Source organism: Grus americana, chromosome 3 (assembly GCF_028858705.1).
Source record: "Grus americana isolate bGruAme1 chromosome 3, bGruAme1.mat, whole genome shotgun sequence".
In the NCBI taxonomy this organism is placed as follows: Eukaryota; Metazoa; Chordata; class Aves; order Gruiformes; family Gruidae; genus Grus; species Grus americana.
This window is the reverse complement of record NC_072854.1, coordinates 15,984,938-16,008,155: the sequence shown is the minus strand read 5'-3', so window position 1 is coordinate 16,008,155 and position 23,218 is coordinate 15,984,938. Positions and strand designations below refer to the sequence as shown.

The following is a 23,218-nucleotide window of genomic DNA, read 5'->3' as shown; positions in this document are numbered from 1 at the left end:
ATAACTGTTTCCTCTCTTGACCTCACAGTACTTTTACAATAGCAGGTGAACTTTCGTTTTCTCCATTTCAGGCAAGGGAGAAGCAAAGGACAGAAAATCAATGGGCTTGCCCTGTAGTCCCACACCAGGTACTGAACAGAGCTGAAGAGCAAAACTCAGGTCTTCTGACTCCTCCATTTGCTCCTAGCACAGCTGCCTAGCTGGCCAAAATACTCCCGTGGGTGTCTGCCTGCAGCAAATATGGCTCTGGGAATTCCTACCAGGGACTTTGGCCAGCAGAGTATCAGTCATTTAAAAAATAGGAAGCTGTGTCTTACTCAAGGCATGGGACAAGAGTTGGCTGGAGTGACTCAGGACTGTGCTAATTCACATGAGTACGTGCTATCCTCATCTTCCCTTAGCAAAAAACCCCCATTTCTCATGTAGTATGGACTCTATATGGGAATAAAGAAAACACCACAGAAAAGACAGGTTTCAGTACAAAGATTTTGCAGGTGTAAGAGCTGGGCTGTAGGCATCAAACTGAGCAGTTAAAGAGGCATTCAAATGCGACCAACATTAACTATTTTATTTAAAGACAGAAAATTTTACACAGCATTTTTTACTTCTATTCCAAGGTACCAGAAATGGAGTTTCCTAAAGGACTATGACCAAATGGTAAGTTTTGAACAAACATTCAACTGTAATCCAGGCTCTTTAGTTTTCATCAATTTAAACGAGGCTAATATTTCAAATTGAAGCATACTTAGGCATAATTGGCAAATGCTTTAAGACTAAAATTTTTAGGAAAAATAAGAAAACTGAAGTGCCTTTCATCTGCTACCTACGCCACAAAGAAATACAGTATATGCCTGTGTTCAATCTGTTTCAATACTAACAACTCCACGGAAAGGCAAATGCTAGAAGAACCAACTTCCTAGGAGAAAATTTTTAAGATGTCATCATGCAGAAATCCAAGCCACTTACTAAAAATGAAACAAAAAACCTCCCACATCACAACCATTCTAGAACAGGCTAACTTCTGTCCCAGAACACATTTGAAAATTATTGATTTCCCTGTGTTATCCTATTCCATTTAAGACAACAGGAAAAAACCTATCATTTTACTTTAGTTCTTCAACACTTTCATGTACATTCAGTATGATATTTTTAAGTACAAATTCTAATTTCAAAAGCAAAAGTGCTGATATTAATGTCAGTAACTCGTATTTTTGTAACAAGCAGTGGATTCAATTCTGAAAACTTATTAATGTTGTTTTATCCAGGGTAAGAAAAAGGAGCAGAAGCCACTGCCAGACTATATGCCTGTGTTCTCAAGCAATGTTCCCAACTCGACCAACCAGATGATTGGCAGTCGAATGAATACTGAACTTGGCAGGGCTCTGGTAAACATGGATTACTTCTTCAGCAGTGGTGCACGAAAGAGGAAACTTGAGGGTGAGCTCCAGCCTTCCTAGTGCTTCAGTAAAAATACTGGTAACAAATCAAGTTGAATGGTTCTAGCCAATAGACTCCACAGCACTGAAGTTAGCATGTAAAAAAATCCTCAATCTTTTTCTGAGAGAGACCAATACTACTGTCTAGCATGGATTTTTTTTTTTTTTCCAAGAGCAAAGATGGATGTTGTCCAACAATGCCACACGAGACAACCCTCTTTGTATTTGGAGTGACTGGGCCATATACAGTGTTAGCACTACAGATCTCATCCATCTTTGCATGCAAGTCTACAGTAAGGTTGCCACTAACATCAGAAAGAACAAGATTGCAGCCAAAAGGCAATTTCTTCCTGAATTTTTATCTCCTGAAAATAAACAATTAATGGAGACCTGCTCAGATAAGCCCCAACATAAACAACATACTTTCAATTCTGAAAGTCAGCACAATAAAATGCAGCAGCTTATCACAGAATGGTTTGGGTTGGAAGGGACCTTAAAGACCATCTAGTTCCCACCCCCCTTTCATGTAGTTAGCCAAGGATTCATCAGCCTCTGTCATCTGCATGTTTAAGCTTGCTCTAAAGAATAAAATTTAAGGCACGTGAGATGTGTTCTGTGCTTTTTCACCCTCCCTACTGAGGGAAGGAGACCAAATTTTTTTCACAGTAATTTTAATTTTTGTTTCTTTAGATTTGCTGCTCTGCAATTATCTTCTATTACTCCCTTTTTCTGGTTTAGCTGACACAAACTGACAAGGAAGCAGGCTTTCACATTTTGCTCTGAAGGCATGCTGGCTCAGCATTAGGATCATCAACACTGAACTGAACAGGTTCATACTTCCTAAAATCTGTGGTTGCCCAAGGAAATCATCATCAAGCTAAATCAACACAATACTTAAAGTCTGTTCACTAGTGTATTTTCATTTCATAGACACAAACTTTGTTTATGACCTGTTGTTCTGTAGGGAAAAAGCAGTAATCAGCAGAGCATGGAGAGTGTATATACAATATCTGCCTTTTGAACTGTACGTAGCTTCTGAGGCTCATGCTCAGTCCTAGGTGGAGATCAACACAGAAGCCATTAGCATCACCTTAATACAACAGGCTGCAGTCTCTCACCAGACTGAGGTGGAGATGTGTATACTTATGCTCTGCAACTGAGGCTATTTGTTTTTGTGGTAAGAGGTCAGCAGCAAAAAGCAGTTAAAAAACATAAGAGGTGGTATGGAACAGTGGGATCACTGTCAACATCCAAGCGGTGTCTGGAAAAAACCTTCAAAAGACACTGTAGAAAGAAGAGCCAAAAATTCCACTCACTGAAGTCACAGCACCAAGCAGTGCTCCTCCTGGCTTCAATGCAGTGAGAACTGGAGGATTAAGGCTTTCAAGATGAGTTAAGCTACCTAGAGAAGGAAGACCACATCATGCAGTCAGCCCAGGTGAGGACTGATTCCACTCTGCACAGACATGAACTGTGGTGGACAACTGTGCTCAGACACACCAAATGTTAACCTGCTCTTTAAAAAAAGACACCTTCCTGTTCTGCTAAAATGCATTCTGCTCTCTCCCACGAGCAGAAAACTGTACCAGGAACTGGTTTGTTTTCAAACATCTGAAAGGGGGAGAGGAAAGAGCAGATCAAGCCTCTTCTTGTCCCTGTGTTGTCCAGAGCTTCTTCCAAAAACTGCACAGGCCACTCAAAGGCTACATATTTATTGGTGATTGCATAATACTGAAAAGTTATTACACTTGCATGCCTTACCCTGAGACATACTGAGCAGCCTCGAGTCTTGCTATGGATCACAAACTCTACAGTGATTGGCAGATGCCCAGTATCTGTCAGGCTCAAGCTCCTATTCACGTAAGAACAATTCATTTATAAAGCATGGGGATTTTGTTTTGCAGCATAAAAGCATACAGAGCTCCATGTTTCCTAGCCTCCAGGTGGCACTCACTCTACACCAAGTAATCCACTGAAAAGGACACTAAGTTACAGCAAGGCAGTGTTACACAATTCCTTTTTAATTTCAAGGGACATTAAATAATTCCAGATTCATGACTCTGTTTGCTGTGTGAGATTCCAGAGGGATTCTCTCCCAGAGAGTTCCCACAAACTGGGAACCGGGAAGGAGGATGGTCTAAGCAGTATACGATTTAATCCTTCAGCTTCACTTAGCACTGGCTAAGTTTCAGCTGAAACACTTCTCCCAGTTTTGGAGAAGACCTTCCATGTCTTAACCCTGAAGATGTGGGCAAGAGTCTAAGATGTAAGCAGAGTCTAGAAAAGCAATGATGGTAACTGGAGTACGGAAAGATATAGGTTATGAGGAAAGATTAAAAAGACTATTAAGTTTAACCTGAAGAAGAAAATGCAGTCTGGGAAGAGGATAACAGTCTTTAGACACCTGCATAGCTCTGGAATGAGAAAAGGAATCATTTGTACTTCATGTGAGTGGCAGAAAATATAAAAATAACAGGCTTAAATTATAGCAAGGAAGAATCATGGTAATTGTTTGGGAAGCCAGTGGTAAGGCTAATACAGCACTGGAATAGATTCCCTGAGGAATCTCCACCTTTGAAGGTTAAACACAGACATCCATCAAGAATTATGTATTTAATAGGGTTTTAGTGTATAAGTTGAATGACCATCTGAAGAGCTCTTCACCAATTCTCCAATCTATGCCAGAGTTGCAGGGATCAGAACACACTTTGTAAACATGATTTTTCAAACACATTCAAAAAGAAAAAAAAATGTTTCAATTACACTATATTTAAATAGACTGCACCTCTAAAATACAGATTAATCACCTAATTATTTTGATGGAAAATGTATTTCTAATTCTTCTAACTACTCATAAAGAAAATGCTTTCCACACAGGCGAGACGTGACTTAATCGTGCACACACCTGAGAGGCTCAACTAGTGCCATCCTCACAGCAACGTAAGAACACTTCTCAAAGAGCACGTTTATGCCATTATGTCATGTGAATGAATGGGAATAACTTAATTTTCTTTCAACCATTTCAGGAAGCCTTTACTAATCAAGTGTAGTTCTGATTGTGTCCTTCATCAGATAAAGCATGCGTTGAGATGCCAGGCGGTTCCTGCAGTGGGTAGCTGCAGGGATTACATGTATACAGCACAGTAAGACCCTTACACACCCCTGCCCTCCTTCCCAGCTGTACTTCTTTGCACAGGTCACTTCAGTCCAATGGATCACAAAAGGAAAGTCTGTGGGTATACCAAAATATACAAGGATTTTTGGCTTAATCATTGAAGTGTGCAACCTTGGAAAATGAAGCTCTGTGCCTTGTAAGATCACAGAAACGCACAACTGCGTTGCCTCTTCTGGTGTAGAATTAAGTTAATACCTTTACTTTCTGATTAAGCTAATTGAAACAACTCTAAAATACTGGTGGGCAACAACTGGATAGGAGTAGCTCTATTCATTCCCAAAACTCCAGTTCATTCCTAATTCCTGATGAAATCAATAGCAACACTTAAGCATCTGACATCTTAATGACTATCTCTAAGGGGAAAGTGACTGTTTAGAGAAGTTTCCCATGTGGAATAGATCTGATAATCCACATGATATGGAAACATTGTGTTGAAATGGACACCTTATTTTGTTCAATTGTTACACTTTCCTTGGAAATGCAAATTATTTTATGCTGCTGCAGTTAGCCCTCCTCTGGTACGCAGCACTGCATTTCTGAAGTAAATTTGGATCTCTCTACCATGTACAGCAATCTCCAGAAAAGACCTTTTGGGACTATCCAAGGTCCTAATCAAAACTGCCTTAGCATCTGCAAGTAGAAGGCAGTAAACAGATATTCTCTAGATGACCTTTTCATCCCTAGTTTAACAATCATTTTTCTTTTACCACAATTAACTTTGCCAACTAATCCTTATTTACATAAGCAGAGTCTCTTAGAAAGACTGGATAAGATGATAACAGCATTGAAATCTGTAAATAATCAGTGGAAATTCCATTCATTAAAGAGATTGTGTAGATATTAAACTGTGTTCTAAACTTCTTGTAAAGAGTTCTTATGATGTATCACTTGTGCTTCAGTTCTGTAAGCTTTTTTCCCTTTTGCTGCCAGATTTCAAACAAGAGATTATACGTGTTTAGACACTTCATTTTCTGTATTTCTTTCAGTTAAAGAACACAAGTGGGTAGCTATATTAATTTAATTCTTCAGTTAGATACACTGCTTTCCCTGGCAGACTTTTGAAGATTAATAATTGTAACTTGGTACACAGATGTTTTCAGTGCCTCCAAATTTTGTGTGTTCTCAAGTTCTGCTTATAATAAAAAAGTGTGAAATATATTTTTAAACAAAACATCACATGTATAAGTTCATATAAATCTGTATTTCTCATACTTTTAGAACAGTCTTTGTATATCGTTCCCAGCTGGCATCTTAACTAGAAAGTTTTGTTTTAGAAGATCAGTGACTGTAAATCCAAATGTGTTTCTTAGAATCACAGAATCATAGAATGGTTTGGGTTGGAAGGGACCTTAAAGATCATCTAGTTCCCACCCCCCTGCCATGGGCAGGGACACCCTCCACTAGACCACATTGCCCAAAGCCCCATCCAACCTGGCCTTGAACACTTCCAGGGAGGGGGCATCCACAACCTCTCTGGGCAACCTGTTCCAGTGCCTCACCACTCTCAGGAAAGAATTTCTTTCTAACGTCTAATCTAAACCTACCCTCCTTCAGCTTAAACCCATTACCCCTTGTCCTATCACTACACTCCCTGATAAACAGTCCCTCCCCATCTTTCCTGTAGGCCCCTTCAGGTACTGGAAGGCCACAATTAGATCTCCCCAGAGCCTTCTCCTCTCCAGGCTGAACAAGCCCAACTCTCTCAGCCTGTCCTCACAGGAGAGGTGCTCCAGCCCTCTGATCAGCTTCATGGCCCTCCTCTGGACTCTCTCCAACAGCTCCACGTCTCTCCTGTACTGGGGCCCCCAGAGCTGGACGCAGTACTGCAGGTGGGGTCTCACCAGAGCAGAGTAGAGGGGCAGGATCACTTCCCTCAACCTGCTGGTCACACTTCTTTTGATGCAGCCCAGGACACGGTTGGCTTTCTGGGCTGCAAGAAACTGTATTTAAAATTGTTTCTTGACCTTTAAATTAAGTAAACAAAGTAACTGAATGGGTTTTCCTATAGAGAAGGTCTCATCATGCTGTGAAAACTACTGCATAAACAGTAAGATTCCTAGAATAGGGAAGGGAGAGGATAATTATGCATGAACATTAGATGGACAACATTGCAATTCCAGGCATCGTGTATTTCTATGTATTATGTACATACACATTCACATTGTTTGCTTTCTATAAAGAACACTCTGTAGAACAAAATTTCTGAATTGAAGTTCACCTTAAAGCAGACAATAGTCTTCTGAAGTGAGGTATTTTTTGGTTCGTTCATTTTAGAAATCAGTAATAATTTGTTAGGTCCTCAAGCTGCTTTTCCTAAATCCTGCCCAGACAGAAGCCAGTAAACCCTTCCTAAAGCAGTATGACTTGCTACTCTGAATCCATGTCAGCTGTGCTTTTCCCCTTTCAGAAAACTTCATGTTTGCTTGCACGAACTCCTTGAAACACAGATGCTTCTCCAAGAAACTCAGAAGTTCTGCCAAAGGCTGAAGAGGCACTTGCACAGTCCTGGCAATCACAGCCCTACCCACAGCCCTCCTCTGTCAGAGGGCACAGATGCCATAGACTGACTTCAGCTTGTAACCTTCTCAAAGCCTCTCTCAGAAGCTGTACATATCCACAAACCACCAGTACTTAGAAATGGAATTTTCAAGTATCTGGGATTACAACCTCACCTCAGCATAAGACCTTTATGCCATGTGGATGGAGCAAAACCACCACAAATATCTCTTAACTGTCTCTTAACCCAGGGAATGCCAAGAGGAAAGCCTCAGTCGGCATATACTGATCAATAAACTGCATTAACAAGTAATCTGCAAATATACAGGCACAATAGCTATAAAAATGATGAGATTTGGATTCACTCTATGCCTTTGATCTGATCACTTCAAACTCTGTGTCTATTTTGCCCATTTACTAATGACCAATTATCATCACTAGATATATTTTATATAATCTGTGAATTAGCAAATGTATTCATGCAGTAACTCTTATTTTAACTACAGGTATTGCTGTGAAAGAGAAACAAACCAAACCAATGATGCAGCACAGAACTATCTGCAACTAACATAATCCTTATTAGCAGTTATGATTATCTCTCTTAAAAGCCAAATAGATTGAAAACACAATGTTTATATAAACTCTTCTCTAGCAATACTTAACAGGGTGCTGACACATTGCTAGCACTGTGTTACCGTACGGCTACTCAATTGCTTTTCACTGAAAAACATAGAAGTCATGGGGTGAAACCAGTGCACAGAGGTGTTTCAGATCTGGTGAGCCGACTAGCTTCTTTGCTGGAACAAGCATGATTGTATGTAGCTGCTCCTCAGTGCTGGCAGATCCATCTGCACACTCTGGGAGAATCATAAAACCTCTGGCAAGAATGCAGGAGGCATCACACACCAGGACCTTAGCAAGGGCTGCCATAACTCACGCTCTCGACTCTTACTGGGGCCTCTTATTTGAGTGATTCAGATGTAAGCATGGATCTAGAACAATGCCAGTTCCAGACCCAAATGCTACAGCTCAACTCCCTTTCTGTCTACAAGCTCAATGTAGATTTTCTACATAAAAGGGACAATTCTAAATTTAATATGAAAATCAATTTAAGGAGTCCCAGGACAAACTAGTTAATATATTTTCCTTCTCTTTTGCTCCTCCCAGTTCTTTGGCTTTGTTAGGTTTTGAGTTAGGTTTTTGAGTCTGTTTGGTATTCTAGGCTCTTTCAGTACTACTTTTTAGCTAACCATATTATTTTAAATAACATGCCATTACCCGAAATGGCCTTCAGGCCTTCAGTTAACTGAATAAACCTTTTCACAGAGCAAACACTGAGTCAACAGGGTTTGGGGTTTTTTGCTTACAGTTCTATTCAATTTGTGATGCTTCTGTTCAGCCTAACATCAAGTAAACCTTATATAAATACAGCCATGTTTTCAGTCTGCCACAAATATATGTAACATATTGCATACAAAACCAATGAACTACATGCAGCCTACAATGTCTCTTTTATACTCCTATCACGCACACTTGTACAACATAACCTCAAACATGAAGTACACAGGGATCCACTGTACTTCTTTAGTAAGAGGAGGTTCTTCAAATCAGAGCTGAAACACTGTCATTCCATCACCGAGGAGTCTCTCGGCCCAGAAATAACCTCATTCCTGATAGTGAGCTTTTGTGACAACTCTGCATCAGTCTTACTACTCAAGCTAATAGCAGAACTCCCAGTCCTTCGGCACTACAAAAGTGTTCAGCAAATACAACCACATTGGAAGAGCAGCTGGAATCACAGTTTTTCTTCTTTTTTAAAATCTTGATCATTTTTACTTTGTTTTTACCTTGATGCCTCCAGTGGCAAAATGGGGCCTCATGCAGCTTGTGTAAGGAATGAAGTGCATGACATCACAGTTATGTTGGCCAGAAGGGACCTCTGGACGCCTCTAGGCCAATCCCCTGCTCAAAGCAAGGCCAACGTTGATGTTACATCAGGTTACTCAGGACCTGGTCCTGCTGAGTTCTGAAAATCTCCAAAGAGGGAGATTCCAGAGCTTCCTGGCTTTTCCTGGAAACTGAGGTTAGGTTGACCAGTCTGTCATGCTCTGGATCCTCCTTCCTGGAAGAAGAAATGACATTTGTCTTTTTTCCAATCATCTGAAAATCTCCTCTGATAACCACAACCTGTGAAAGATGAAAAACAGTCAACGGCCTTGCAATAATGTTGACCAGCTCCTTCAGCACTCTCAGATGCATCTCATCTGGTCCACTGAGAAGTCTTTGTCCAGTTTGCCTCTGCAGTCCCCAAATCTGTCTTCCTCTATCATGGTTAGTTTTTCACTCTGACTGTGCCACTAGGCTCAGGGAACCGGAGAGGCCTGCGAGCAGACCTTGCTAGTAAGAACTGAAACAAAAAAAGGCACTGACCACCTTGGCTTTTTCCACAGCAATAAGTAGGTCCCCTAACCTGTTAAACAGCATGCCCACATTTTCCGTCACCTTTCTTTGTTGTCAAAGTAACTACAGAAGCTTTTCTTGGTGGTGTTCACGTCCTTTGCCAATTTCAACTCCAGCTGAGCTTCGGTTTCTGAACTCCATCCCCTCGTGCCTGGGCAATGCATTTGTATCACCTGGGTAGCCCATGCCTGCTTCCATCTTCCAACCCCTCCCGTTTGAGTTCAGACAAGTGCTGCCCATTCAGCCAAGCTGTTCCTCTGCCATGCCTGCTCGAATTTCAGCTGGTTTTGTGCTATGAGCATGTTGACTTTGAAATGCACCCTCCAAGTCTCCATGCTGGAGACCCCCATGCCATTAGAGATCCTGACAGACCAGTTTCCTGAGCAAGCCAAAGTCTGTTCTTCTCAAGCCTGGAGTCTTTATTCTAACAAACATTTGCATTCCTTACTTCTCTTGGGATGTTAATTCCTGGAGTCATGGCTGCCAAGGCTGCCCTTGACCTGTACATTGCCTACTACTTCCTTGTTTCTGAGTAACAAATCCAGCATCTGGGTCAAAAAAATGTACTTGATGCCCCACAAAAATTGGCTGGACTGCTTTTACCCAGCCAAGTGGCTCTTCCAGATGTCAGACCGATTTTACATCCTAAAAGAAGCCTGGACCTACAATTGTGAGCTTTCTTCTAGTTACTTAAGGCTTCACCTGCTGCTTCTTCCTCATCGAGGTTTATAGCAGGTGCCCACACAATGTTCCCTGTGCTGGTCTCCCCACCAATCTTGACCCATCAGATCTCAGTTGGCTCACTGCTCATTCCAAAGCAGAGGAAAGCTCCATGCAGACTCTCTTTGTGTAGAGCACAACTTCCACTCATTTTCCCTGCTTGCTTTTCCAAAAGAGCTTGTTTCATCACAGCACACATCATAAGCTATGCTGCTATGTCTCTGTGATCCCAAAGATGTCACAGCTCTGGAACTGTGCTGACATGTTCAATTCCTCCCGTTTCTTTCCCAGGCAGTGTGCACGTTCACAGTGTCACACTCCCTTCTCAGGGCAAGGCAGCAAGCCTCCTGCAGCCTGCTGTGCCCTGGCCAACTCTGTCCACCCCCAGCCTTCCTCCACACATCTCTTCAGGGTTTTCTCCATCCTCACAGGTTCTTCAGTTGTGGAACCTCCTTTATATTAACCTGGAGCTTAAAACACCAATTATCTATAAAATGAACTATTCCCTGTTAGCATGGTAGGCTGTGGAAATAACAAGCAAGACAGCACTCTCTGCATTCCTTCCAAAACCACAAAATTCAAGGCATTATTTTGCTTAAGAACTCAACTATGATAAGCCAACGTCATTACTGCAAAAAAAAATTCTGGTTTGGCTTTTTGTCTTTGGTTATTACAGCAAGATTATTTTCCTTCTCTATTTTTTTTCAATAGGATTCTCTATTTTTTTTCAGCATTTGCATTCCTGTTTGAGGTGAAGCAGTGTTAAGCCACTGTCCACCTGCTGTGAAACTGGCAATCTGCACAGCAGAGTTGAATGTAATGACTTTATTCACTGAACTGTAATTTAAAGTGGTTCTGCATTCTGCTGTAACTTACCAAGTAAAAGAGTCTGAAATTGCATATAAAACAAAAAAAAAAAAAAGAAAGAACAGGAAGAATTTCTTATACTTTTCATAATTTTTTTTTTGTTTTGCTGTCCAGCACTGTGACATCTGCTCTTGCCCTAAACTGCTACTTAAGTGGCCTGTAAACAGACATACAGCAATATCATTACATAGGCAGGACAGGGCAAGGGCAGTAAATCATTTTGCTTAACTGATTGCTTGCAATGCAAAGCAGGAAGTATTTTTTAAACAGCTGAAATACTGACTGAAGGTAAACATTTCATGTCTTTTTTAAATATAAAAATAGTTGAATAAAAATATGCTCATGGACTTTCGTAATAGTTTGAAGTCAGTTCAGCTTCTTGATTATTCTAGTAGGATACAGGACAGTGTGTATTATTGATATTTTTACAGCATTTTGTTGGATCAGCATCCACACAGTAATGCAGATATAAGACTTCTATCTTAAATATTTATTATTCTCAGATTATCTGAAATGACAAACGCATCTATGCATCAGATCTAATTTTAAATGAGATAACTTCATCTTGTGTGATGGCTTACTCAACTCTTTTTCAAGTACGCAATACTCCCAGAAGGCTGAGAACTCAGTTTATCAAGAAAATGTTGGAACAGTTATTGTTTTAAGGTGACTTTGAGTTTTCCTTTCTTTAGAGTTTATTGTCTCTGAAAAGCTTGGCTCGTTCAAATTATATTAACAGAATCACAGTTTTTTAATTAGAATTCTGTATTGGGGGGCATTTTTTTCAATTAGAGTTTTGAGATTTTATGTACTTATGTACTTTTTTTTTATGACTGAATTACAGCGAGGGCAATGTAATTTACAAATTAAGCATTAGTAATATTATTGTTTTAAAATACCACTAAAGGCATGTGGAATGAACGAGATAAACCTGTTTGTCAAAACGTGTTATCAAAACAAGAGAAAATAACTTGCAAGAAATGCAAAACTAAACCATGGAAGAACTATTAGTCATACAGCAATACCACCTTAGTAAGAATGAAAAAAGAAGAGATTTTATGCCCGTGCATAACCCCTAATGTTAAAGCAATTATGCTGTAAGTAAAAAAAATCTGAATTAATGGCATGGATTTGACATCCTGAGCGGTCCTGGCCATATGCAGACACAGAAGAGCCAAGATTCTGTATGCGTGTGATCAGTACAAATGCATACTCCTTGGATAACTGGTCTTAGTTCTGACAAGCTGGTAAGCACAAAAGCTTTAGAAACTGCACATTACTATTTTTGTGTATAACTGTGTATGGTGGGTAGGTGTATGTTCCGAGGAAGTTGCTTCACCTCCGATAATGTGACAAGTCCAACATGCAGGAAATTTTGCTGTACTTCCCTTTGGAGTAACCAAAAGTGCAGTGGCCAAAACTGCACCATCCCTACTGCAGGAATTAGCACCACGCCAATCCAGGCAGCACGACCTGAAAAAACACAGGAGCCAAAGCACTGGAGACTCCACTTTGGGGGAGAAAACTGAAATCCAGCCTACTGCTCCAAACCAAGAGCTGATCTACACTACTCCTAGGTAAACACAACCCATGGCTAACCCTTTACACCAACACAGCATCTGATGATTACTGGTGTGATTTTTTTAAGAAAAGTCATTTCAGGACCAAATCTGTCAAGCTGGAGCTTAACGTTTCTCTGCCCTAACCAGAGGAGCGTTAGCTGTGGGTAGGCCCCAACCAGCGGCACAGAGACGACCCTGGAGACCCGCCGCCCCTCTCCCCTGCTCACCGCGGCGTTCCGCAACACGCCAGCATGGGGACTAAGGGGTGACCGGCCCCTTCCCCCTCCCGAGGAAGCCGCACCGGCCTCCCTGGGGTTGCCAAACCGCCTGGCAGCGCGCTCAGGCCCGGCAAGGCCCGAGGCTGATGCGGATGGGGGATGCCGGCTGCCGGGCCTGGCTCTCCTCTCCCCACAGGCCGGGCGGCTCCCCGCCCCACGCCCCGGGCAGCGCGGGCGCCATAAGCGCTCCGTGACGGCTGCCCGTTCGCCAGCGGGGCCGAGCAGGGCCGGCCGGGCGGGCTCCCCGCCCCATCGCGGGTTCCCCATTCCGGGTTGCCGCGGGTGCGCAGCGCAGCAGGATGGCACCCACGATGCTGGAGCTGGCCCACTGGAGCACCTGGGCGGTGTGCGCGGTGATCAAGCTGCCGCAGCTGGCGGCGGTGGTGGCGGCCAGGTCCGCGCGGGGGGTCAGCGTGGGCAGCCTGCTGCTGGAGCTGGCCGGGTAAGGCGACGGCCGCGGGACGGGGACGGGACAAGATATAGGGTGACAACATGGCGCCCCCCCCCCCCCTCCGGCAGCGGCGGCGGCGCGGAGGCTGCGCGCGCAGCTCGGGGGCGCGCGGCGGGAGCAGCCGTTGGGGTGCGGCGGAAGCGCTTCCCCTCAGCGGGGCTTCTCTGGGTGGCGTGAGGGGGCTGCGACGGAGAGGAGAGATTTGCTGCGGCAATTAATAATGAAGTTCCTTCCTTCACAGCTCTGTTCGCGCGTGAGACTGTGTTGAGTGGCTGTTTGAAGAGGGCGGCGGGCAGTCCTGGCTCTCTTCGGTTTTAAAACCACTCTTTTTTATAACACGGTTAGCTTCCGCTGAGCCTGCTAACTCTTCGTATGCCTGTCATGTGCAGGTGCCTCATCCTGCCTCCACTGGGCGCACAAACTGTTTGGAGCAGAAACTTCCTATTCGAAAACATTTCCGCACTGTTGGTTAAAGGGAAACTCCTCTTTTTTAACTTGCCCAAAACCAACTCTGGCCACCCATGTAGCTGGGACAACACCTACTATGGTTTTAAGCCATGTATTTAGGTTATTAAATGGTCCGTGTGCTTGTTGGGTAGGTAATTGTACCAGTTAGACAGGCTTCTCTCACCCAAATAAGTAAAACATAATCATTCTTTAAGAAAATTACAAACCTTGTCAAACCAAAGATTTGTCAGTCTGTAATAAGCTTACATGGGCTAGACTTATTAAATCTTGCTTGAAGAGGATTGTATGGAATGGAAAACAAATACAGAAACCCTGTACACGTACATGTAAATGTGGGTACAAGCCTATGAGAGAAAATACCTCGCAGAGCCTTGTATTTGCCCAACCCAGGGATGGAGGTGGCCAGAACATCCAGCCGGATGGCTGCCAGCTCTCCACACCAAGCTAAAAAAGGGCTTTTTATTCAGAAAAATCACCTCACAAAACTGGCGTGTCATTTCTGAACGTGCCTGCACCTCATGTAGAGTGAGGGGCACAGCTGCTGACCCCGGTCGGGCGCTGCGGAGGCTTAGGCTTGCAGACACCTTTCTGCACATAGCTGTACAGAATCCCCTTGGTCTCTGCTGTGGCTGTTTGCTGCCCACGTTCCTGCATGGCATCGAACCCCTGTTGTTGTTGTTTATCCTTAATACACCTCAGTGACCTAAAGCGTAGTTCCAGCAGAGAGAACTTACCCCACGCCAAAAAGCGGTGGTAGCATTTTAAAGTAACTCATGCATGTTGATGTGCATTAAAGATACTTTATAAGTAGTGTTTCAGATGAGCATGGAGAAGCCATAAATGTCTCCTCAGCACCTGCGTGTTAACCATGGTATCCACACTGCTGCAGGTTCTGCGCCTGCTCTGGGCAAAACTATTTTGTAAGAGTTGCAATGAAGGTTTTTTGAAACATTTATTGAGACTGATTGTTTATTTAGTAGACTATTTATTCTGCAGCCTTTAAAGACTTTGGGTCCAGCTGCAAAGAGCTTTGGGGCTACTGGTGCAAACTGGGATGCTTCCACAGAGTCAAAATGCAGTGACCTGGCAGAGGAGTGACACAGAAGCATGGTGCTGGTGCCAAGGAGTGTAATTTGACCCTACAAGAAATAAGACTTCCAGAAAGTTCAGATATTTAAATTCTGAATACTGTAAAAGCCATTTTCTTACAAGACAGGCAGTTCCTTATGCCATCTTTCTATGCTGGAAACCATCAATTTTTCCTTTCATAAAACTATGCCCTAAGAGTCCTTTCTATTTTCTCTGCAGCCTTGAAGTTTCTGTCTAATCCCATGGACTTGCATGAAAGTTGAAGAAAGTTAAGAAAATGTGATAAAAGCTTAGTTCCTTTTAGATACTATATTGTGGAATGGCAGGAAGGAGAATTCCCCTTGTTTGGTGCACCTAACAACAGACTCTCAGTCTGACCAGTGCAGCTATACTGGGCAATCTTACAACAGCGTAGTCTAGACAGCTTAGAAGGAGTTTTCTACTCCTGTAAAACTTGCTTAATGTACAGATTGAACTACAGACATAAAGAAATCAGAGTTATCCCAGAGGTGCCAAGGCCATTGCAAAGAGAAGGTATCGTCTAAGTCTGGAAGTCTTTCTTTCTTATTAGTTGTAATTAATAAAATTATGCCTTACACACTGTGACACAAAGACATTGACAAGAAGCGTGGGCAGTTCTCTGCATCTTATTCTATTTGAGGGTAACAGAAATAGACCACAGAATCATCAGGCTTGCACTTTGTCTCCATATTTGTTTGATCAGTTTGACAGCAGGAGCTGCACCTGCCTGGAGCCTTTTGGCACAACCAAAACAGTAAAGACGAAGCTGTGAAGGAGCTGAGCTGTCCTGTCCCTTCATGCAGTCATGCTCTTTTGTGTCTTTCTGTTCAGCTTCCTTGTGTTTCTGAGGTACCAGCTCTATTACGGTTACCCTCTGCAGACATACCTGGAATATCCCATCATCATTGCACAAGGTAATTTTTTAAGCCATATTTTGGAAATAAAACAGGGCTCCTTCAGCACTCCGAGGCTCTGCATGTAGTACTGCACTGCAGTGATGTGAATCCATTGACCAATTCTAGCTGGAGTCAGGGGGAAGAGGGAGTGAACATCTCAAATATAATTGAATTCTCATAAATTTTATGGAAATAGATGGTCAGCTAGAGGAGAAAGATCTAGTTAATACACACACAATGGAGTTGTAGTGTAAGCTCATGCTTTATCCAGTGACTCCACGTGGGAGATAAACCTTATAAACACTCCAGACTCTAAGAAAAGCTTCATTTTGGAGCTTGCAGTGTTTTGGACGTCAATCAAATTTGAAAGACAAAACATGTAAGAAATGAGTTTCCGTAGACATGGTGCCCAGTGGAACTGTCTAGGAGTGCATTTCGGCCCCTTCTCTCCCTTCTCTGATGAGCAATCTTTTATTTATTTCAGATGTCATTCTCCTTTTGTTTATTCTGCGTTTCAGTGGAAACACAAAACGAGCTTTGTTCTATGCAGTCACGTATCCTTTGAAATCTGGACATTTTGGGTTACGTAGCTTGTTTGGTAGTTCTTCGCATAGCAGCTATGTCATCATTTGTTTTGTGCTACCATCGTAAATAATTTTCAGCCACCCCTCAGCATGCATTCCACATTCACATGCTGACTTCTGGGATCACAGTAAAATCTCTACAAGAAGTAAGCTTTATATGTAGCTTTGCTTTAGAAGGCCCACAACTGATAAGGAGCAAGACCAATTCTTAATTTACATCTGCTAGAAATGCGGGGTAGAAATGATTAATCTTTTTTCTTTGATTCCTACCCACACAGACTGTACTTGCTATGATGAACACAAAATAGGATTTGGGCTTAAATCTCAAGTCTTGTGCTTTGGAGCAGCTCTTGAGAAACTCCAGGCACTGTTCAACCGACGACAGTGTGAAAAATAGGAACACTTAGTGTTTCAACCAGTGGTTAATATATTTTATCTAGATTGCATAGTCTGTTATAAAGTTTCAATAATATTATTTCCAGATGTTTAAAAAAAAAAATCTAATTCCCCGGGCAGTTTCAGGAGCGGCACTATCCTAGAATTTTCAGTGCTATAAAACTTAACATAATGTAAGATTTTGGGGGGGCTGGTACATGCTAACACTGCGGAAGTGGATAATAGACTTGGCCATGGTAAGTGCTGCATAATTATTTGAAATTAGGTCCACATATGAAATAACGTTTTTTTTTTTCTGGACGTCTTGATCAGTGAAATTTGTCCTTATATTTGTCCTTGGAGGAACTGATCATTTGGTTAGCTTTCAGAACAACCCCAGTTTTCAAATACAGCTGTTTCAGTTCAGTGCGTAGCTGGAAAACATTGCACTGGCAATACAGACTCTATGGAAACAAAAAAGTTCTGAGGTAAAATTGTTAATTGCAGTCCCTTAATTAAAACTAGCAAAGGTTTAAGATGTTGAAAAAAGATTGCCTCTTTAGTCCTAATGTCATAATCCCCATTAATAATCCTTTAACATGAGAGGAAAACAACAGAGCGTCAGTTAAAGCATTTGAAATAGGGAATCAAATATTTCACAAGATCTTTTTTCCCTTTAGTCCTAGAATTTTGCAAGAAAAATATCATCTGATAATGCCCTACATAGGTTAAAGATGGTGTTTGCCCTTTTTATCAGAAGTAAGGAAGTTAAAAATTAATTGAGATGAACAGGAGTTGCTAATGCAAAAAAACGATACGAATGGGGATAAAGCTTCTAAGCCTAATAGCGATCCTCACTCGCAAGGGAAATCCGAACATGCCACAGAGACCCATGTGGAGGTCCCCTCTACCTGCTGCCTTTGCAAAATCCCCTGTAAAAGGATGACAGGGTGAAAAGTCTGTTCCCTTCGTTACTTTTTCCCAGCAATTGGACTCATTTTCCACACATTCTTGTGAGTTTTCTCATTCTTTTATGGTTTTGTTTGCCAGACATAATGGTAACAGATGGTCTGAATCAACCTTGCTGTTTAGACTAGATCAGTCTCATTTTAGCTAACTTTCATGAACGGTCTTATGTAGCAGGTTGAGAGGCTTTTTTATTTCTTTGCTTCTTACTGTATTTGCCTCTACCAAGCATTTGCCAACAGCAGTAGCAATTGTGCTCTTTGAGCTTCGTCCTGGACAGTACCTCCAAAATCAGTTCCTTAAAGCTTCTGGCAGCTTTAAGTTTTTGCTTCATGGTTCCTTAGTTAGAAGCTGAAATGCTTGGGTTGTAAAATACTGGAAAAGTATAGGGCTTTTTTAATTCTAAATGAAAAAGCTAGTCCTGGTTTTTTGTAAGTTACATACAAACAGCTATAAGCTAAACACTTGGATAATATAATGGCAGAGATTCTGGTTTGTGGTTTTTTTACCTGCTTTTCAGAATTTATGCACCCTCATCAGTGCAGCCAGTAAGCTGGCTCAGCTGCGGTGTCTCTGGCAGACAAAAGATTCTGGACAAGTGAGCGCCTTGACCTGGAGTATGTCTGCATATACCTGCGCAAGTAAGCTATGGGCAACTTGGTGCAAAGCACTGAGGTTTCATTTTTTAAAACTGTATCTCCTCCTTATGCCTCTTTCAATAGATCTTTACTCAACTGTAGTAGGTAAAAATCTTCCCTAACGTCGTTTCCCTTACTGTTGACTTCTGAGACTCAGATACCACACAGTCTCTTGAAATCAAGTTTTATCACTGACACCAGCTCAATCACAATGATACTGACTTAGGAAATGTGCAAATATGGTGGAAGGAACCTGATAACAGTTCAAATAACTGAAAGAGTGTCTTTATGAAGAAAAGATTTCAATGTTCTAGGATGTAATAAAATTGCTAGTGATCCAGCATGAAGAGGTGCTAAATTTTGTAGTTAGACAATGCTAATTCTGAAAAGTAATTTACAAATAAATACACACTTAATGCTAAATACCTTTAACTCTATGACTATATGTGAATACATTTCTCAACAGAGGAGAATTTAGGAACGTACCAAGAACAGTGATTTGTGCAGTTCATGTGTTAATTACTTAGTGGTCTGCATGAATAGTTCTACAGCTGTTTGTCAGAAGTGCCTTTGTCATTCATATTCACAAAACTTGTTTAAAATATTCTTACTATAAAACATAGTGATGCTGGATCTATTTCCCTGTGAAACAGATGTTTTCAAGTCAATGAACGTTCACTGAACAATGGCAATAAACTTTTCAAATGGTTTTAGTCTGCTGCAAATGAGAAATAATGAATGTTTAGATTTGTTGCGGGAAGGAAAGCTGAATTCCTGGTGTTTGCAAAAGCCTGAAAGCATGCATGTGAACATTTACAGTGGTTCAGCCATGCTAACTAACTCGGTTGTGGGTGTAGCTCAGTATCAACTACCAAAGGAGGGGGCTGAACAGAAAGAGAAGCAGTAAACTCTGACCACATCCAGTCTAGTGAAATAGATAGATATAGACACAAACATTTTAATTCTATGAATCAGTGATTTTCTCATTAAAAAGGACCCCTAATACAGTGTCACTCAGCTTTGAGAGCTTGATCTCTGAAGCTGAAATAGTGACGAGTGGATGTACTAAAAGTGGGAATGTCTATACAATGTGTATTTTGATGCAAGATTATCCTCTATTGAAAAATAGATATTTCATCATTTTTGAAGGTATAAACTTGTTGTATCTAGTCCACTAATCAGAATCCATTCAATTTACAGCAAGAATACTTACAACTGTAATGACTACAAATGATCTCGCAGGTGAGTAAAGTATGGAATTGCCTTTCCAAGGTAACAGCTGCCTGCCATCGTTACTTTTAGCTGTTTTGTAAAAGCAGTTATCTTGTCTCAGAAGAAGAAACCATGAACCTGGTGGTTTAGCATGGTGAGGGAAGGAGTTACTGCTAAAAAAGTAGCAGGATTACAAATCAAATACCTGGAGAAAATTAAAAAAAAACCTGCTTATGCTTATCATGTGGTGACAAGTGGTCCAAAAGCCATTATTCTTTTTCCAAGGGCAAAAGCACTTCATAATTAACTTAATTATGAAAATAGCAGAATAAAGCATTAAAAATCTTTAATATTTAAATACATAAATAACTAAATTTAGTAACATACAACAATAAATCTGTAATAATTGAGTGATAACTGTTCACATATTAAGTGTTTCCTTATTGTGGGGTTTGTGCATTCAAAAATTCTTCTAGAAAACTAAAGTTCTGCTTAGTATATGAGTAGTTTTAGGCACAATATTCAGAAAGTTTATGGCAGGCTGCAAATGAAATGGTAGGCTGGTAAGAAACTCACAAAAAATGGCTTAAAATAGATAATTTGCAGCTGATTTCATTGGAAAACAAATTTATTTAAATGTAAATTTATTTAACAGCTTACCATCCTGACAAAACTGAAAGAGCTAAGGAGTGCAGCAGATTTTTCAATAAATGGTTCAAAATCAAGATGTAAGAACAGTAACAAAATCACATTGTACTTTATTTGGTGGATCCTTGTTCTAGTTTAAAACTGGTATTTCATCAGAAACATAATTTGAATGGATTTATTTATTTTTAAGCAGTCCTCTGGAGCACAATAAGGCTCTGGTTTTACAAGCAGTTCAAGTGGCTCTTTCACTGGAAAAGGAAGTCCCCTTTTCAGTTACGCATTTTCATCCCTGTGCTTGCTGCTTTCTCTCTCTTTGCCGGAGTAAGAGCTTGTGGGGCCGTGCAGCTAACTGGATCACCAAAAAAATAACATAATGCACATGCAGAAATTTACTCCAGGTCAGTTGCTGAGTCCAGTTCACCCACAGCTACACACTTACACTGATTAGAAGCGAGAGATATTGAGGGGAAGAAGGAAGGTAGAAAAACACCATGAAAGTGAAAAGCTGGCTCTTGGAAGTAAAGCTGGCTCTGGTTAAAGCTGCTTTTTAAAATATAGCACAATACGCTTTGGAACGTGGAAGAGATGGCAGCAACCACTGATACCATATGGCTCTCATGGAAAACATTCCAGTTAACTTCTAGCACTGAACACTTTGGCATGTTCATCTTGGTTTCATGCACATGTATGAACCTGTCAAGTATCGTGTATTTCTGAAACAAACTTTTGTGTACATTTCTGTGAATATTCCATTTACCTATACTTCAAATTGTGGTTTGACAGGTAGAGATACTATGCTTGTTTTGGTTTAAAAAAACCTGAAAGTTAATCAAGATTCTGAAAACTACTTTTTTTCTCTGTTATCAGATTTAAAATCTGTCAGATACATGCATTTCCTGTCTCCTTGAAGTCTAAACTTAACAGATGGCAGTAGAGAATAGTCCCTTTATTATAAATAACACACAACTGTAAAGGACACGTGAGCTGCGGCTCCGAGTTTAATTTTAAGTATAAATATAAATTTCTATGAGGCTACTCAAACTTGTACTATTCTCTTGGTTTTGTCACGAAAGAATTAAAGGTACTTTAGGGTAACATTTTCAGATATCACTCGCAAGTGCTGAACGCTGTTCTCTGCTATATTTACTTTGAGAATTTCTGGGTTCCCAAATGTGGTAATTTAAACTAATTGACTGAAAAGAGCTGCAGAATGGGAACCAGCCTATTTGCACACCAGTGAAGGTTTACAAAACATGTTTTCTGAAAGTGACAGCAGTTGATTTTTTTGGATTTATCCTTACAAATTTTTTTTTTCCTTTTTAGTTCTCATCCGTTTCATAACCATGCTCATTCTCAATATTTGGGTCACAGCCACAGTCCTGCACTACAGGAAAGCTAAAAAGACTGATTAGAAGACACTCCTCAGCACACACCACGGTTACCAGCAAAAAAACCTGACACAACTAAGCTTAAACAACAGACCAAAGGTTGCAGAAGCGCTCTCTCTCTTAAGCCTAGTATTTATCCCTAAGCATACTTAGTACAGTCATGCTTATTTTCTCTCAGAAATAATTCTGATAAGATACTTCATTTAAGCAGCATATTTTTATTGGTCATTTAAGACAAGTTTCACTGATCTCACATTTTCTCTGGCTTTTTTTTACCAAATGAAAAAGGTATTTTCTATTTAGATGTTTATATATTCTCATATCACTTCAGTACTTTCTGGTTACATATAAGCAATTTTCTTCAATTATACAAGAGCAATTTTGCACTAACATATCAACTCATCTTTCTGCGTCTGCTGCGAGTTTGAAAAACAACAGATGTTTGTTGTTTTCTTGCAAACAACTCAATTAGTTCGACATGAACTATCTGTATTTTAGGATGAAGAAAATCTGAGTCAAGGCCTGATCCAAAATAAAGTTCTAAGTCACAAATCCAGTTGGGATTGTAGCGCTTACATGCAACACTGAAACAGTACAATTTATACAACTGATACAGGATACCCATGGTCACTTTCTTCAATACACCCGGTTTTTAGTAGGATAAGAGCAAAAACTCAACTATGAATTCTTCTTTTTCAACTTAAGCTCTCATTCACTAAACATACTCTTTTGGCAACAGCAGAGATTAGAGTGCACAGAAATGAATGAAACTTTGACCAACAGATTTGGTCAACGTAAAGACTTCAGTTTTTACTTGTGAGATGCTAACCAGTCTGTAGGAGGTTTACTAAAAAAGGGAAAAGTATATTCTTGAGAACCATTAACAAGGCATTTTGCTTTTGGAAGTAAGGCCTTTCCAAGCAAAAGTTACGGAAGTAATCATACAGCTTGCTTTCATTTCTCATTACGCTGTTTCAGAAGAGCTCTTACAGTATGACTGTTGATTGGCATGTTAAAACCAAGGCGCCCTTGGTCGTGAGGCCAAGGCCAACTGCGGGAAGACTGCTTTGACTACTTTGGAGGCAGGTTTTCCTCGCAACACACTAAATCATTGGACTCTTGTGGAAGAACGGTATCTGCAAAAGCAGATGTCTCCGCCAGCGTCCCCTCAGCAATCAGACTGATTCACTGTCAGAAAACGTAGCTGCTTCGAAAACTCTGGGTTTAGAGGGGAAGGGGAGGGAAGAAGTATGTCTGTGGACATACAGTTTCAGGTATCTCACATTGCTGAGAGCAAGTTCAAAGATGAGGATTTTTTACTGCTCCAGTAAAACATAGATGTTTCTGAGTTCGTTGACAGAGTAACTGTAAACATCCTGTTACTGATTTTACTAAAGCTGTGTAAAATATCATCTGGTCTAAATGGTGGCAGGTGGTGTGTGATACATTTTCCAGGTCATATTAATAAATGCTGTCCTTCGTGGTTGA

The 23,218-nt window shown here is 41.0% G+C and overlaps 2 protein-coding genes and 1 long non-coding RNA gene across 5 annotated transcripts in view; 2 read left to right on the top strand and 1 right to left on the bottom strand.

The window, feature by feature from the left end:
- Positions 1-5,856, top strand: part of C3H2orf50 (chromosome 3 C2orf50 homolog) — a 9,099-nt gene extending 3,243 nt beyond the window's left edge. Inside the window, exons 2-4 of one of the 3 annotated variants that reach the window (XR_008576522.1) lie at positions 618-657; positions 1,266-2,874; positions 4,314-5,856. Coding sequence is in view for 2 of the 3 variants with exons in the window: in XM_054821639.1 (XP_054677614.1) it covers positions 618-657; positions 1,266-1,457 (232 nt within the window). In the remaining variant the exon portion in view is untranslated. Of the gene's footprint in view, positions 1-617; positions 658-1,265; positions 3,904-4,313 lie in introns of those variants that run through there. The other 2 variants (XM_054821640.1, XM_054821639.1) reach the window with 2 other exon arrangements.
- The window catches only part of LOC129204883 (uncharacterized), a 19,046-nt gene extending 5,583 nt beyond the window's left edge, over positions 1-13,463 (bottom strand). Inside the window, exon 1 of the long non-coding RNA XR_008576523.1 lies at positions 13,332-13,463. This is a non-coding gene — a long non-coding RNA (uncharacterized LOC129204883). The remainder of the gene's footprint in view (positions 1-13,331) is intronic.
- On the top strand, positions 12,189-23,218 carry SLC66A3 (solute carrier family 66 member 3). Its single transcript, XM_054821638.1, has 7 exons — positions 12,189-13,436; positions 15,855-15,937; positions 16,404-16,473; positions 17,078-17,135; positions 18,365-18,485; positions 19,683-19,724; positions 21,666-23,218. The coding sequence occupies exons 1-7, from the start codon at positions 13,294-13,296 to the stop codon at positions 21,752-21,754; spliced, it is 606 nt and encodes a 201-aa protein (XP_054677613.1). The 5' UTR covers positions 12,189-13,293; the 3' UTR covers positions 21,755-23,218.

Coding starts and splice junctions, on each gene's coding strand:
- SLC66A3 (XM_054821638.1), top strand. CDS start 13,294: ATGGCACCCACGATGCTGGAGCTGGCCCACTGGAGCACCTGGGCGGTG. Junction 17,136..18,364: donor GGATAATAGACTTGGCCATG/GTAAGTGCTGCA, acceptor CCTGCTTTTCAG/AATTTATGCACCCTCATCAG. Junction 19,725..21,665: donor GACTACAAATGATCTCGCAG/GTGAGTAAAGTA, acceptor TTTCCTTTTTAG/TTCTCATCCGTTTCATAACC.